This window comes from Quercus lobata, chromosome 8 (genome assembly GCF_001633185.2).
Source record: "Quercus lobata isolate SW786 chromosome 8, ValleyOak3.0 Primary Assembly, whole genome shotgun sequence".
Classification (NCBI taxonomy): domain Eukaryota; kingdom Viridiplantae; phylum Streptophyta; class Magnoliopsida; order Fagales; family Fagaceae; genus Quercus; species Quercus lobata.
Window position 1 is genome coordinate 55,502,674 of NC_044911.1, and position 15,008 is coordinate 55,517,681.

At 35.1% G+C, this 15,008-nt stretch overlaps 1 protein-coding gene across 1 annotated transcript; it reads right to left on the reverse strand.

Moving 5' to 3' along the window:
• Positions 1 to 3,255: 3,255 nt before the first annotated feature.
• On the reverse strand, positions 3,256 to 4,201 carry LOC115957692 (dehydration-responsive element-binding protein 1B-like). The gene has a single exon (XM_031076002.1). It carries the CDS (start codon positions 4,151 to 4,153, stop codon positions 3,470 to 3,472), a length of 684 nt encoding a protein of 227 aa, XP_030931862.1. The 5' UTR covers positions 4,154 to 4,201; the 3' UTR covers positions 3,256 to 3,469.
• Between the last annotated feature and the right edge of the window lie 10,807 nt (positions 4,202 to 15,008).

A 15,008-nucleotide genomic window follows, 5' to 3' on the forward strand; every position in this document is an offset into this window, starting at 1 on the left:
AGTAGTTTTTGAGTTGGTAAAATAAGATAATTCTTAGAGTTCCCATACTATGCCAAAATCTTGAGTGCTCTTTTATATATTGGTTTTCATTTTTTCAGAATTGAAAAATATATATTTATAAATATATATAAAATACTTTTTAGGACAAAGTTTAGCTATAAAATTAGTTGTAGATTAAAGTCATAGTCTTACTCAATAAAATAAATATTACTAAATATTTTGAAAATTTAACCGTTGAATTACATATTCTTTACGCTCTTAATACACATATTAAATTTCGTGTCAATTAGATATTATTTACTATATGATCTATAAGTTTATATTTTATGTATAATTTTAAATTACAAAAACTTGCAATTTAAAAAATTTATTAACGACATAGCTATTGATCTTTAATTTTCTAGAAATTTTGCAAGCATGGAGGAAATAGAAGAAGATGTAATCCAACGGTGGATTTGTCAAAATTCACCTCTAATAAAAAAATATTGAGTAGGTTGTAACCATAGACTACAATCAATTTTGTAGCTAAATAAAGAAAGACAAAATTCTACATTCTTCAGCCCCAAAAAAATGAAGGCCAAATTCATTGGCTTCTATATATTGTGTATGAGTGACTCATTAATTTCGCATATTGTTGTTGAGTAAACTTATTTATGAGCATCTAGCAAACTGAATTTGTATTACCTCTGAATCTCTGATCAAGGTATACCTATTACAGTAGATTCTGGATTTTAAACCTTTTAATTAGGTACAATTGAAACGTTAAACCTGAAAGACAATGTATTGTTTTTCCGTTGATTGCATTGAGAGTTGTTTTTATGATTAAGATTATGCATCAATGTTCTAGAATCCTTGAATAGAAAGGCTATATCCTAAAAATGAAAAGGCTTAATGGTGACTTTGAGACCTTTTTATTGCTAGGCACAGAAAGATCATATCAGCATCAATTGTTCCTATTTGATTCTGAAATATTTCAATATTTTTATTCTTATATGCGGCACTGTATGTTGCAGCCTGCTGATGGTTAAATTTTTATTTTTCAGGCAACATGATAGGCTGTCCAACAATCGCAATTAACTTTATTTTTGTGCACCTAATACCAGCCTTTTTACCATATTAAATGTGTCATTATTTTTAATGGCTTTTTTATAAAATCTTTATTAGTCAGGAAAAATGATGTTGAATGAAGCAACAGAGATTACAACCTCCATGAAATGAAGCAAGCAGCTGATGTAGCTTGTTTTTCCTCTATAGAATCTTTAGAATTTATTATTAGTTAGGAAGGATGATGTTGAATCAAACAGCTGGTTATGATTGTTTAATGGATTTAATATTAATGGAATTATAAGTTTGAGGTGAAGGTGACCCTGATTGCCCATCTCCATCCCACTTTATAGTGAAGTGGTTTTCAGTTTTTCTCACCCCGAAAGTGTGGAGCACCATCATGTTATAAGCAATGGCTTTTTGTCCCCTTCACTAAGTGTGGGTTTGGATTCACGTCCACGGCCACATTTTACTTCTTTGCGCGTTTTCAGGTTTTTTTTTTTTTTTTTTTTCTCTCCTGGATACGCGCACTATTCATTGTCCATGAACAGTGATTTTAGGCTTATGAACAGTAAAAAACAGAGTAAACAGTAATTTTTCACATATTTAAAAATTATTTTGCTACAATGTTTTCAGTTTTTAGTAAAATAAATTATATCTAAATGGATCTTAAATAAAGAAACTCACGTATGTTTAGTTGATGTTATGAATGCCGATTTGATGTTAGTTTCGATTTTTTTATTAAAATGAAATATTTTGATACCAACTTATTTTAACATACAATTTTAGAATTACCGTTATATATATTACTTATGACTATTAAGCCAAATGATATAAATTGTTGATAATTTTTTTAAAACTATTTGTTGAATTTGATATAGTGTTTTACAAAATAAAATGATAATAAAGTGATTGGATTGGTTAGTTAGAAAATAAGATATTCAAATTTGGGGTTTTATTATAAATAAACAAGAATATGTTAGCTATTTATAAATAAGGAAGCTTCCAAGGAGCTCTATTCCCAACTCCCACCACTAACCCACATGCCGGCATTACCTTTTCTAATATCACATTGGATTGCAATGCTTTTTTCTTTGAATTTGGTACAACTTTTTGAAATTGTACTATCCGATATAATAAAAAACTAACCGTTTATAAAAAGGTGTCAACTTGTCACAAAATCCAAAATGATGGTGCAAAAGATGATAAAATACGTACCAATTCACAGCCCATTTATGATTGAGGGTTTCTTAAAAGTACGTCCGACATATATTAGTAAATTATTTTAAAAAAATTTTTATAAAAAAATATAAATTAAATTTAAAAATAAATTAAATAATGTTACGTACATAATATTTTCACAATAAATTTTACATAATAAAACTATTAATAATAAGTAAAAAGTGGCATAATTCAAATGAGAGCCAATAACAATTTGCTATCTAAAATTTGTGATTATGAATATATTATAAATATATCATTACTTTAAGATTAAGAGTGTGTTTGGATACCGTTGAAAGTAAAAACTTATTATTGAAAGTACAGTAGATAAAAGTAAAAGTTGGTTGAAATAGTACAGTGGAGCCCATAAATAGTACTAAAAAATACAGTGGGGTCTATGAATAAGACCAAAAATAAACTAAATAGGAAAATAATTTTAATTTTTCATTCCAATTCAAGCGCACACTAAAATCCACAAACCTTATCCCAGAGAAATCTATTCCACCAATAGGCACACTCCTTTTCAATTTCCTATCATTTTATCTTTGAATTATTATTGAGTACTTCGGAAGTATACTTTTTTTTTCACGAGGTGAGTTCTTATTATTATGGCCCACCTCTATGTGAGAAGAAAGTAGTGGCCGAATAATTTTCCTTTGTCTTCTCTCAATTCCCATCAGCTTCTTTCTCTGACTTCTTTTACTTCCTTTTCTCCCCTAGCCATGGCCGAATGCTTCCATGAACAACCCGCCACTGCCCTGATTCTTTTCATCTCTTTCTTGTTTCAAAAACCCACACATACGTGAAGAAAGGATGAGAGTTTCAGATGGCAGCACTTGAGCTTTGTCCACTACATCTCCACGTCTTCTTCTTCTTCTTCTTCTGCAGAACATTTTATTTTATGTTAATGTATTCACACTTTATCTCAAATGGGAGATTTCCTCCTTTATTATTATTTTTTTCTCTTTATCTTTTTATTATTTTCACACGTCAAACACAAAATCCAATTACTTTATTAGAATATTAGCAATGGGCTACATCCAGTTCAACTAAAGTTTGATATAGCTAAAACCCAAAACGGGTTACAATTTCTGTTGGTGCAAACAAATGTTACAACAAATTCTTTTGTACAGTATGACATCGCCATATCCAACTTTCCCTCACATCACACTGCAGCATTATGCTATAATATTACTAATAACAATCAATCTGAATAACTCCACAATGAAACCTCACCGTCAGTTTCCATGTTATCTCCACCATAACAATGAGGTGGTGGAGGCAACATCATCCCCTCTGCCATATTTCTCATCAGCTCAGGCATGCCGAAAACCTCCTCCTCATCCACAAAAGACGTATCTTCCGGCTCTATCTCTGTCTCCGCAGCCACTGCCACTGTAGCTTCATTTTCTGAACTCTGCGTCAAGTCATCCCCAGAAACACCGATCAACTCTGCCGGCCGAAATGCCTCAGCCGCCTCCAATGCCGTCCGCTGAATATCCTTAGCTGCTGTCGATGCTGGAACCGGAAGCCTCCACAACGAGTCGGCGAAATTGAGACATGCGTAACGACCGCGGAGTGCAATGGTGGCCACATCATGTGCACGCGCTGCCATTTCTGCAGTGGGAAAGGTCCCAAGCCAGATTCTTGATTTTTTATTGGGCTCACGCACTTCACTAACCCATTTATGTGGGTTCTTACTCCTTACTCCACGATATACTGGGTGCCTTGTCTCCTTAAATTTTTTTCTCCCATCTCTCTTCTTAGGATTTCTCGAAGCCAACATGATATCGCCGTCCATCGAGTTCTCCGTGCCAGCATTGTCACTCTCTAACCCTTCAGAGCCCATTAGATATTGTGGGTCTGAGAAATGTCTTGAAACATCCATGTATGTCTTAAAACTGTATTTCTCCGTACTTTTAGTTTTTTAAGTTTGTAGTGGTGTAGGAGTATGAACTAAGAAGAGTGAGAGTTGGACGTATATATAGAAAAAACTGGGAGTGTGATAAGTAGCCACGCTTTAGAGTGTGATAAGTGGCGATGTTCCCCACTATTACAACAATTTGGATATTTTTGAGCAAGACCACCAATTTTATTTCAATTTTTGTCACAATTTGCCAGATAATGTCAAATAAACAATAAAGAAAAAGAAAAAAAAAAGTTGTAAATGTATATTTGTTCACACTACTTTTACCACTCATAACTTGACGCTTGATGAATTAAAACCGTTACCAAATTGGGTAAATTTTGGTGGACCAAGCAATTTTTGCCCTGGCAACTCGTTTTCCCTCCTTTTTTCAGCCAAGTGAATTAGGGGTATTGTAGGGTGACACGTGGAGAACTTGTCTTGACTCTTGAGTGGGAAAGTGAATGGCCATAGTTTTGCCGTGTCTGAAACGTGTGTGTGTGAAAGTGTTTCTGCGGTCACTAGTGAATGAATATTTGGTTGTATTTTCAAATTTAGCATAATATAGTCCAGTTATTATCAACCTTTTGTACCAATACGACGACACAAGCTACTTGGCTATGAAGGTTGATGCCCGCAACTTTTAGGCTGTAGTACGTTGTTGGTTTTCTTCACTTTCTGTGGGGAGTTGCTTTGTTCCTTGTTGTAACTAGTTTACTGTTAAGGCTTGTGGGTATTTTGTGGGCTACACGATAAGTGTTTGTTGAAAATTCTAAGAGAGTTTCTCCGCTAGGTTGATGCTCTAAACTTTAGGCTGTAGTAGTTGGTTTTCTTAACTATCTGTGGGAAATTGTTTTGTTTCTTGCTGTAACGAGTTTACTGTCAAGGCTTGTTGGTTTATTTTGTGGGATTTGGGAAACAGTTTCTTCTTGTTATGGATGATCATGCTCTTAAGTGGAATAACCTTTCTCTTACTCATAAAGAAGGAAAATGTTTATCTCTTTCAAAGGATAAACAAATTCATGAGTTTGTTCTAGTGGCAAAATTTCTTCCGAAGAGGAATGTTAACATTGATGCAGTGGCTAAGACTTTTAGACCTTTATGGCGTACGACTCAGCGTTTTAATGTCGGGATGCTGGTGATAATTATCTTGAGGTCAATTGTGATGCAAATTCCGAAATTGTTGGAGATAAAGAGGTAGTTGACAAAATGGATAAGTTGCATGCTATTAACGTTTCTAATCCCATGAATTGTGGGGCTATGGAGAATCTTGGAAAACCTGATAAGGAAAGGAAATACATACCGTGGGTCTAAAGGCAAAGCTAGTGTAAAATCTAAAGTTTTAAGTTTGGATAAGAAGGATGAGGGTCAGATTAAGGAAAATATTAATAGTGTTTGGGTTAGACTTCCTCCAAAGGGTATCAAGGACAGTGTTGGAAATAAAGAGGAGGCTTTGGGTTTCAAGAGAAAGACTAGTGGCACTATGCTCTCTGTATCTCAGGAGAAGAAAGTAAAAATTGAGGAGAAAACTTTGAAGCTAATTGAACTCTTAGCAATTCATTTTGGATCAGCGGAGGCTGTTGAGTAGCCCAACCGGGATCAATAAGTCTGTTAAGTTGGAACTGTTGGGAGCTTGGGAACCCTTGCACAGTTATTGCCTTATAAGAGGTGATTAGGATAGAAGAGCCCAAAATTGTTTTTCTAATAAAAACAAAATCTGATAGAGAATGGATGGTGAAGATTCATGATAATTGTGGATTCAAACAAGGATTGATTGTTCCCAACAGAGGTAGTGGTGGAGGGTTAGCTTTATTTTGGAAAGATGATATACAAGTGAACGTTATAAAATATTCTCCATCTAATATTGATGCTGAGGTGAATAATGGAGATGGTTTGGGATGGTGCCATCTTACAGGTTTCTATAGACAACCGGAGACCTCTCTTAGATATGAATCTTGGAGTTTATTAAAATATCTTAGTGGTCTTTCTCAGCTGCCCATGGCTTGCTATTGGTGATTTTAATGAGCTTATGTGTTCATCTAAGAAGGAAGGTGGTGCCACCAGGCCTGCTCAACAAATGCAGCAGCTTGTAGATGCGTTAAATTGGTGTGGTCTTTGTGATTTAGGCTTCTCTAGTCCTAAATTTACTTGGCTATATCAACAATCTGATGGAACACAAATTAGAGAAAGGATTGATAGGGCTGTAGCAATAGTGGATTGGGTGATAAAATTTCCTCAAGCAAAGCTTTTTCATAGAACTTCTTCTGCTTCTGGCCATAATCCGCTAGTGTTGAATCTGATGAGGAAGAAATTAAAACCAGTGCAAACTAAGATTTTCAGGTTTGAAGCTATGTGGTTGAAAGACTCAAGTTGTGAGGATGTTGTGAACTCGGCTTGGGAGGAAGGTTTACATATGGGGACTGAGTTTCCAATTGAGAGTTGCTTGGAAAATTGCCGTGCAAAGCTGGAGGTTTGGAACAAAAACTGTTTTGGACATGATGGGAAGAGCATTGCTCGTCTTCAAAAGCATCTACAGTGGCTAGAAATGCAACCAGCTTCTCCTGAAAATATTATCTCCATGAGGGATACTTGGGTGGAGCTCATTTGTTGGCTGGACAAAGAAGACTCGATGTGGCATTAGAGATCTTGCCTAAACTGGTTTCAAGCAGGTGACAGAAATACAAGTTATTTCCACTCAAAAGCATCTAATCGATATCAAAAGAATTGTATTGAGGGGCTGTTTGATGAAGATGGTATTTGGCAGGAGGATGATAGAGTTGTGGAGGGTGTGGTGCTTAAATATTAGTTTGACGTGTTCAAGTCTTCTTGCCCATCAGATTTTACTAAATTATTGGAAGCCATTGTTCCAAAGGTCTCTACAGATATGAATGAAAGACTTACAAGTGATTTTCAAGGAATAGAGGTTCATAAAGCTCTCAAACAAATGTATCCTTTTAAATCTACTGGTCCAAACGGTATGCCCCCTTATTCTTCCAACACTTTTGGCCTTCTATTGGGAGTGTGGTTACTAAAACTGTTTTGGATTTCCTTAATCTTAGTACTATTCCACCAAATTTTAATGAAACCCATATTGTTTTAGTTCCAAAAAATAAAGATCCAAAGCGTATTACTGATTATCGTCTTATTAATCTTTGTAATCCGATTTATAAATTATAAATTGGCCTCTAAAGTTCTTGCTAATAGAATTAAAAAAGTTTTACCAAAAATTATTAGTGATACCCAAAGCGCTTTTGTGCATGGAATGTTAATTACTGATAATGTTTTGGTAACTTTTAAAACTATGCATCACATCAATTCTAAAAGGGAGGAGGAGGAATTGGAGAGATGGTTTTAAAGCTGGATATGAGTAAGGCATATGATCGAGAGGAGTGGATTTGCTTGGATAAAATTATGGAAAAATTGGGTTTTAATTTTGGGTGGAGGGGTTTGATGATGCAATGTATCTCTTCTGTTTCCTATTCTGTATGTATTAATGGTAAACCAAGAGGTAATATTATTCCCTCATGAGGTTTACAGCAAGGGGACCCTTTGTCTCTTTATCTTTTTTTAATTTGTGTCGAGGGTCTTTCTGCTTTGATTAAAAAATTTGTACAGGAAGGTAAGATAGAAGGGGTGGCTGTTTGTCGTGGTGCTCCTATTCTTTCACACTTATTTTTTGCAGATGATAGTCTTATTTTTTGTAAGGCTAGCTTGGAGGAGTGTGATTCTTTGTAGCATGTCTTAAAAGTTTATGAAGATACTTCTGGCCAACAATTGAATAAGGCTAAAACCTCTCTGTTTTTCTCAAGCAATACAGATCAGCAACTTCAAGAAGAAATTAAGACAAGGTTTGGAGCTTAGATTATTAGACAACACGAAAAATACCTAGGTCTTCCATCTTTAGTTGGGAGGAATAAAAGAAATACTTTTAATGCTGTGAAGGAAAAATTGGCAAAAAATTTAGCTGGATGGAGGAGAAGTTGCTTTTTAAAGTCGGGAAAGAAATTTTGATCAAGGCAGTTGCTCAAACTATCCCAACATACACCATGAGCTACTTCAAAATCCCTCATTCCCTTTGTGATGATCTGACTAGTATGATTAGAAATTTTTGGTGGGGTCAAAAATAGGATGAAAGAAAGATGGTTTGGTTGAGTTTGGAGAAGTTGTGTGTGCCTAAATCATGTGGTGGGATGGGTTTCAAACTGCTCAAGCCTTTTAATCTGGCTCTTTTGGCTAAACAAGGCTGGAGACTTCAAATGGCTAATAATACTCTTGTTTATAGAGTTTTTAAGGCACGTTATTTTAAAGATTGTGATTTTGTTCATGCCTCTTTGGGAAATAGACCTTTATACATGTGGAGAAGTATTTATGCAACCCAAGAAATTGTTAAAAAAGGGATTGGATGGAATGTTGGCAATCGTCAAAAAAACTGAATATCAGAGGATAAGTGGATTCCTAACTCTCTTTCATCTAAGGTTATATATGGTTAGTGATTTGATTGATGTTGAAGATAAGGGATGAAATTTTAGTTTACTTAAACGTATTTTCCTTCCCTTTGAGGCAGAAATTATAGGATGTATTCCACTAAGTACCCAGCTTCCTGAAGATAAACAAATATGGGCAGAGACTTCAAATGGTTTATTTTCGGTTAGGAGTGCCTACAAAGTTGCTATGGATTTGAGTAAGCATATCGAATCTGCTTCAAGCTCGGATGGTGATAGCATGAGGCAGTTTTGGAAAAAGCTTTGGAAGATCAAAGTTCCTCATAAGATTCGACACTTTATTTGGAGGGTAGCTTGTGATATTCTCCCAACAAAGGTGAATCTAGTACATAGGCATGTTATATTGGAGGGTGGTTGTGAGGAATGTGATGATAATTTGGAATCCTTGCTGCATCTTTGTTGGGAATGTCTTAAGGCACGTGAATCATGGATGTAATTTCAAAATTTCAATGACTTTGCCTCTGTGTAGTTTAGGTGTTTTATGGATTTCCTATGGTTTATCTTGATGAAGGTAGATTGGTTGTGTGAAGATCAGGCTATTGCAATCACAATTTTGTGGGCACTTTGGACAAATAGGAATGAAGTTCAGCATGGTGGATTAAGGAAGAGTGGGAAGCAATTGATTCTATGGTGTCCTCACTACCTGGAGGAGTATTGGGCGGCTGTGGAAGTCCCAATGAAGCTTTCTCAAGTTAATGTTTCAAAATGGGAGCCTCTGGCTTTTCCTTTTTATAAGGTTAACATAGATGGAGCTGTTTTTAAGGAACAAAAAGAAGCTGGAGTGGGGGTTGTAATTTGAGGCCATGTTGGAAATTTTATTGCAGGTCTTAGCAAGAAATTTTGGTGTCCTCTAAGAGCTATTGAAGTTGAGGCAAAGGCCTTTGAATCTAGTTTGGAATTTGCTAAGGATATGGGTATTCAAGACTTTGTTCTAGAAGGAGATTCACATAATATTTTTCATGCTCTTAGTGGAAATTCTCATGTTGCTTCAACAATTGCTGCTCTGATTTATGGGATGCAGGTTACTTCTTTTGAGTTTCGGAATGTTTTATTTTCTCATGTTCTTAGGAACGACAATATACCTGCTCACCAGTTAGCTAAACATGCTTTTGGCATCTTTGATTTTTCTGTTTGGATTGAAGAGAGTCCCTGTATTCTTGTATAGGTTCTTCTCCATGATGTATCTACTGCTTTTAATTATTAATAAAGTTTGTGTGTTTTCTATTAAAAAAAACTACTTGCCCTTTTTTATTTTATTTTGCATCCTACTATTATTTTTAGTGTGTAATTTGATTTTATAAATCTTGTCTTCCCACTCTCTCCTTTCCCATTTCCTGTCTTCTGTCTATATTATTTCAAAAAAAAAAAAAAAAAAAGGTTATAACTTGTGCTTGCATACTGAAATATTTAATAATAGTAGTGATGAGTGGTCATCTTAGCTTTGAGTATTATAAATATATAAGTCATTTGACATTAAAATTAAGAAAATTAAAATGGATTCTTGGAGCAAATAAGACTACAATTAGAAATTAATTTGGATTTTGATTGTGTTTTGACTTTAATATATTATTGATATGGGCAAAGTTTGGCAACAAACTTAGTTGTAGACTATAACTACAACTCTCACTAAACAAATTAGCATAGTTATATATTTGGAAAATTTAACCGTTAAATTGCATATTTTTTATGTTTTTAAAACACATGTCAAATTTCATGCCAATTTGATATTATTTACGATTCGATCCATAAATAATTTTATGTATAATTTTTTATATATAATTTTAAACTACAAAAATTAAAAATTAAAACATTTGATTGATGACATAGTTATTGATATTTAATTTTATTAAAATTTTGCAAACATGAGGATATAATAAGAAAATATAATCCAATAGTGAATTTGTCAAAATTTACATTCAATTAAAAAAAAAAGTATTAACTAGAATTGTAGCCTTAGCTACAAGCAAGTTTTTGTGGTCAAACTTTTTCCTATCAATTTTATCCTATAGTATGCTCTCCAACACATAGGTGTTGTCTAATTGGGGGTATATAAATAAACTATATTTTTTTCGTAAGAGCCCCTTTTTATTTATTTCTCTTCTTAAAAAAAAATGTTATTTATTTATTTATTTTTGTTTTATCACTCAAAACTTAACACGTGATGAATTAAAACCGTTATAAAATTGTATAAATTTTTGTGGACCAAGCAATTTTTGCTGTGGCAGCTCGTTTTCCTTCCTTTTTTCAGCCAAGTGAATTAGGGGTATTGTATTGTGACACGTGGAGAACTCGTCTTGGCTCTTGAGTGTGAAAGTGAATGGCCATAGTTTTGCCGTGGCTGAAACGTAGTGTGTGTGAGAGTGTTTCTGCGCTCACTAGTGAATGAATATTTGGTTGTATTTTCAAATTTAGCATAATATAGTCCAGTTATTATCAACTTAATGTACCAATACGATGACACAAGCTACTTGCCCTTAAAATAACAGGGTGATTCTCGGCTATGAAGGTTGATGCCCTCAACTTTTAAGCTGTAGTACGTAGTTGGTTTTCTTCACTTTTCTGTGGGGAGTTGCTTTGTTCCTTGTTGTAACTAGTTTACTGTCAAGGCTTGTGGGTTTATTTTGTGGGATTTGGGAAACAGTTTCTTCTTGTTATGGATGATCTTGCTCTTTAAGTGGAATAAACTCTCTCTTACTTATAAAGAAGGAAAAAGTTTATCTATTTCAAAGGATAAACAAATTCATGAGTTTGTTCTAGTGGCAAAATTTCTTACGAAGAGGAATGTTAACATTGATGCAGTGGCTAAGACTTTTAGACCTTCATTGGATGGGAGTTGTGAGAATTGGATTTCTTTAAGTATAAACGATTACCGAATATCTGTTACTGGTGTGGGAGGGTTACTCATGATGATAAGGATTGTCCTCTTTGGCTGAGAAGTAAATGCTCTCTGAAGTTGGAAGATCAACAGTTTGGTCCATGGATTCGCGTTTGCTCGGTTCAATAATTCTAGAAAATCAGTTGCTGAAGTTGCTGGTTTTGGCGAAGACTCCTTCATACCATCAAGAGAAGCTTCAATGTTGAATAATCCTCGTAAGTTTAATCAAACTCTAACTGGTTCTGTTCATAGGCTGGTGACTGGGATTTCATTGGAGATGGAGAAAGGTGGTGGTAGTTTTGATCAGGAGTTGGGGGGGGTGGAGGTGTCTCAGAAGCTAGTTAATATTGGAAATAAGCAGTTAGATATGCATGGAGTCAATGGAAGTTACTGAAATTTCAAAAGTTGGTGATGCAGTTTCGAATTTTGAGCAAAAAATTAGGGAGATAGACAGGGAGTTAATCGAGGATGGTGGAGGTTCAAATTTGAATATTTGGAAGTCTGATACGATTAGTTTAGAAGTACCTCTTGAGCTCAATTGTGATGCAAATTCCGAAATTGTTGGAGATAAAGAGGTAGTTGACAAAATGGATAAGTTGCATGCTATTCACGTTTCTAATCCCATGAATTGTGGGGCTACGGAGAATCTTGGAAAATCTGATGTTGTGTTAGTGTGGATGAGGGAAGGAAATACCGTGGGTCTAAAGGCAAAGCTAGTTTAAAATCTAAGTTATAAGTTTGGATAAGAAGGACAAGTGTCAGATTAAGGAAAATATTAAAAGTGTTTGGGTTAGACCTCCAAAGGGTATCAAGGACATTGTTGGAGATAAAGAGGAGGCTTTGGGTTTCAAGAGAAAGACTAGTGGCACTATGCTCTCTATATCTCAGGAGAAGAAAGTAAAAATTGAGGAGGAAACTTTGAAGTTAAATGAACTCTTAGCAACTCATTTTGGATCGACGGAGGCTGTTGAGCAGCCCCACCAGGACCAATGGGTCTGTTAAGTTGGAATTGTCGGAGGTTTGGAAACCCTTGCACAATTAATACCTTAAAAAAGGTGATTAAGATAGAAGAGCCCAAAATTGGTTTTCTAATGGATACAAAATCTGATAGAGATTGAATGGTGAAAATTCGTGATAACTGTAGATTCAAACAAGGATTGATTGTTCCTAGCAAAGGTAGTAGTGGAGGGTTAGCTTTATTTTGGAAAGATGATATACAATTTAATGTTATAAAATATTCTCCATCTAATATTGATGCTGAGGTGAATAGTGGAGATGGTTTAGGGTGGTGGCATCTTACAGGTTTCTATGGACAACCGGAGACCTCTCTTAGATATGAATCTTGGAGTTTATTAAAATATCTCAGTGGTCTTTCTCAGCTGCCCTGGCTTGCTATTGGTGATTTTAATGAACTTATGTGTTCATCTGAGAAGGAAGGTGGTGCCACCAGGCCTGCTCAACAAATGCAGCAGTTTGTAGATGCGTTAAATTGGTGTGGTCTTCGTGATTTAGGCTTCTCTAGTCCTAAATTTACTTGGCCATATCAACAATCTGATGGAACACAAGTTAGAGAAAAGCTTGATAGGGCTGTAGCAACAATAGATTGGGTGATAAAATTTCCTCAAGCAAAGCTTTTTCATAGAACTTCTTCTGCTTCTGACCATAATCTGCTAGTATTGAATCTGATGAGGAAGAAATTAAAACTAGTGCAAACTAAGATTTTCAGGTTTGAAGTTATGTGGTTGAAAGACTCAAGTTGTGAGGATGTTGTGAACTCGGCTTGTGAGGAAGGTTTGCATATGGGGACTGAGTTTCCAATTGAGAGTTGCTTGGAAAATTGCCGTGCAAAGCTGGAGGTTTGGAACAAAAACTGTTTTGGATATGTTGGGAAGAACATTGCTCGTCTTCAAAAGCATCTACAGTGGCTAGAAATGCAACCAGCTTCTCCAGAAAATATTATCTCCATGAGGGATACTCGGGTGGAGCTCATTTGTTGGCTGGACAAAGAAAACTCGATGTGGCATCAGAGATCTTGCCTAAACTGGTTTCAAGCAGGTGATAGAAATACAAGTTATTTCCACTCAAAAGCATCTAATTGATATCAAAAGAATTGTATTGAGGGGTTGTTTGATGAAGATGGTATTTGGCAGGAGGATGACAGAGTTGTGGAGGGTGTGGTGCTTAAATATTATTCTGACTTGTTTGAGTCTTCTTGCCCATCAGATTTTGCTGAATTATTGGAAGCCATTGTTCCAAAAGGTCTCTACAAATATGAATGAATGACTTACAGGTGATTTTCAAGGAATAGTGGTTCATAAAGCTCTTAAACAAATGTATCCTCTTAAATCTCCTGGTCCAAATGGTATGCCCCTCTTATTCTTCCAGCACTTTTGGCCTTCTATTGGAAGTGTGGTTACTAAAAATGTTTTGGATTTCCTTAATCTTGGTACTGTTCCACCAAAATTTAATGAAACCCATATTGTTTTAGTACCAAAAAATAAAGATCCAAAGCGTATTACTAATTATCGTCCTATTAGTCTTTGTAATGTGATTTATAAATTATAAATTGGCCTCTAAAGTTCTTGCTAATAGACTTAAAAAAGTTTTACCAAAAATTATTAGTGATACCTAAAGCGCTTTTGTGCATGGAAGGTTAATTACTGATAATGTTTTGGTAGATTTTGAAACTATGCATCACATCAATTCTAAGAGAGGAGGGAGGGGGGGGGGGGGGGAATCGGAGAGATGGCTTTAAAGTTGGATATGAGTAAGGCATATGATCGAGTGAAGTGAATTTGCTTGGATAAAATTATGGAAAAATTGGGTTTCAATTCTAGGTGGAGGGGTGTGATGATGCAACATATCTCTTATGTTTCCTATTTTGTACGTATTAATGGTAAACCTAGAGGTAATATTATTCCCTCAAGAGGTTTATGGCAAGGGGACCGTTTGTCTCCTTTTTTTTTTTTTTTTTTTTTTTTTATTTGTGTAGAGGGTCTTTTTGCTTCGATTAAAAAATTTGTACAAGAAGGTAAGATGGAAGGGGTGGCTTTTTGTCGTAGTGCTCCTATTCTTTCACACTTATTTATTGTAGATGATAGTCTTATTTTTTGTAAGGCTAGCTTGGAGAAGTGTGATTCTTTGCAGCATGTCTTAAAAGTTTATGAAGATGCTTTTGACCAACAATTGAATAGGGCTAAAACATCTCTGTTTTTCTCAAGCAATACAGATCAGCAACTTCAAGAAGAAATTAAGACAAGGTTTGGAGCTCAGATTATTAGACAACACGAAAAATACCTAGGTCTTCTATCTTTAGTTGGGAGGAATAAAAGAAATACTTTTAATGCTGTGAAGGAAAAATTGGCAAAAAAGTTAGCTGGATGGAAGGAGAAGTTGCTTTCTAAAGCCGGGAAAGAAATTTTGATCAAGGCAATTGCTCAAGTTATCCCAACATACACCA

What these genes read in the sequence shown, in the direction of transcription:
- LOC115957692 (XM_031076002.1), bottom strand. Translation starts at nt 4,153, where the DNA reads ATGGATGTTTCAAGACATTTCTCAGACCCACAATATCTAATGGGCTCT.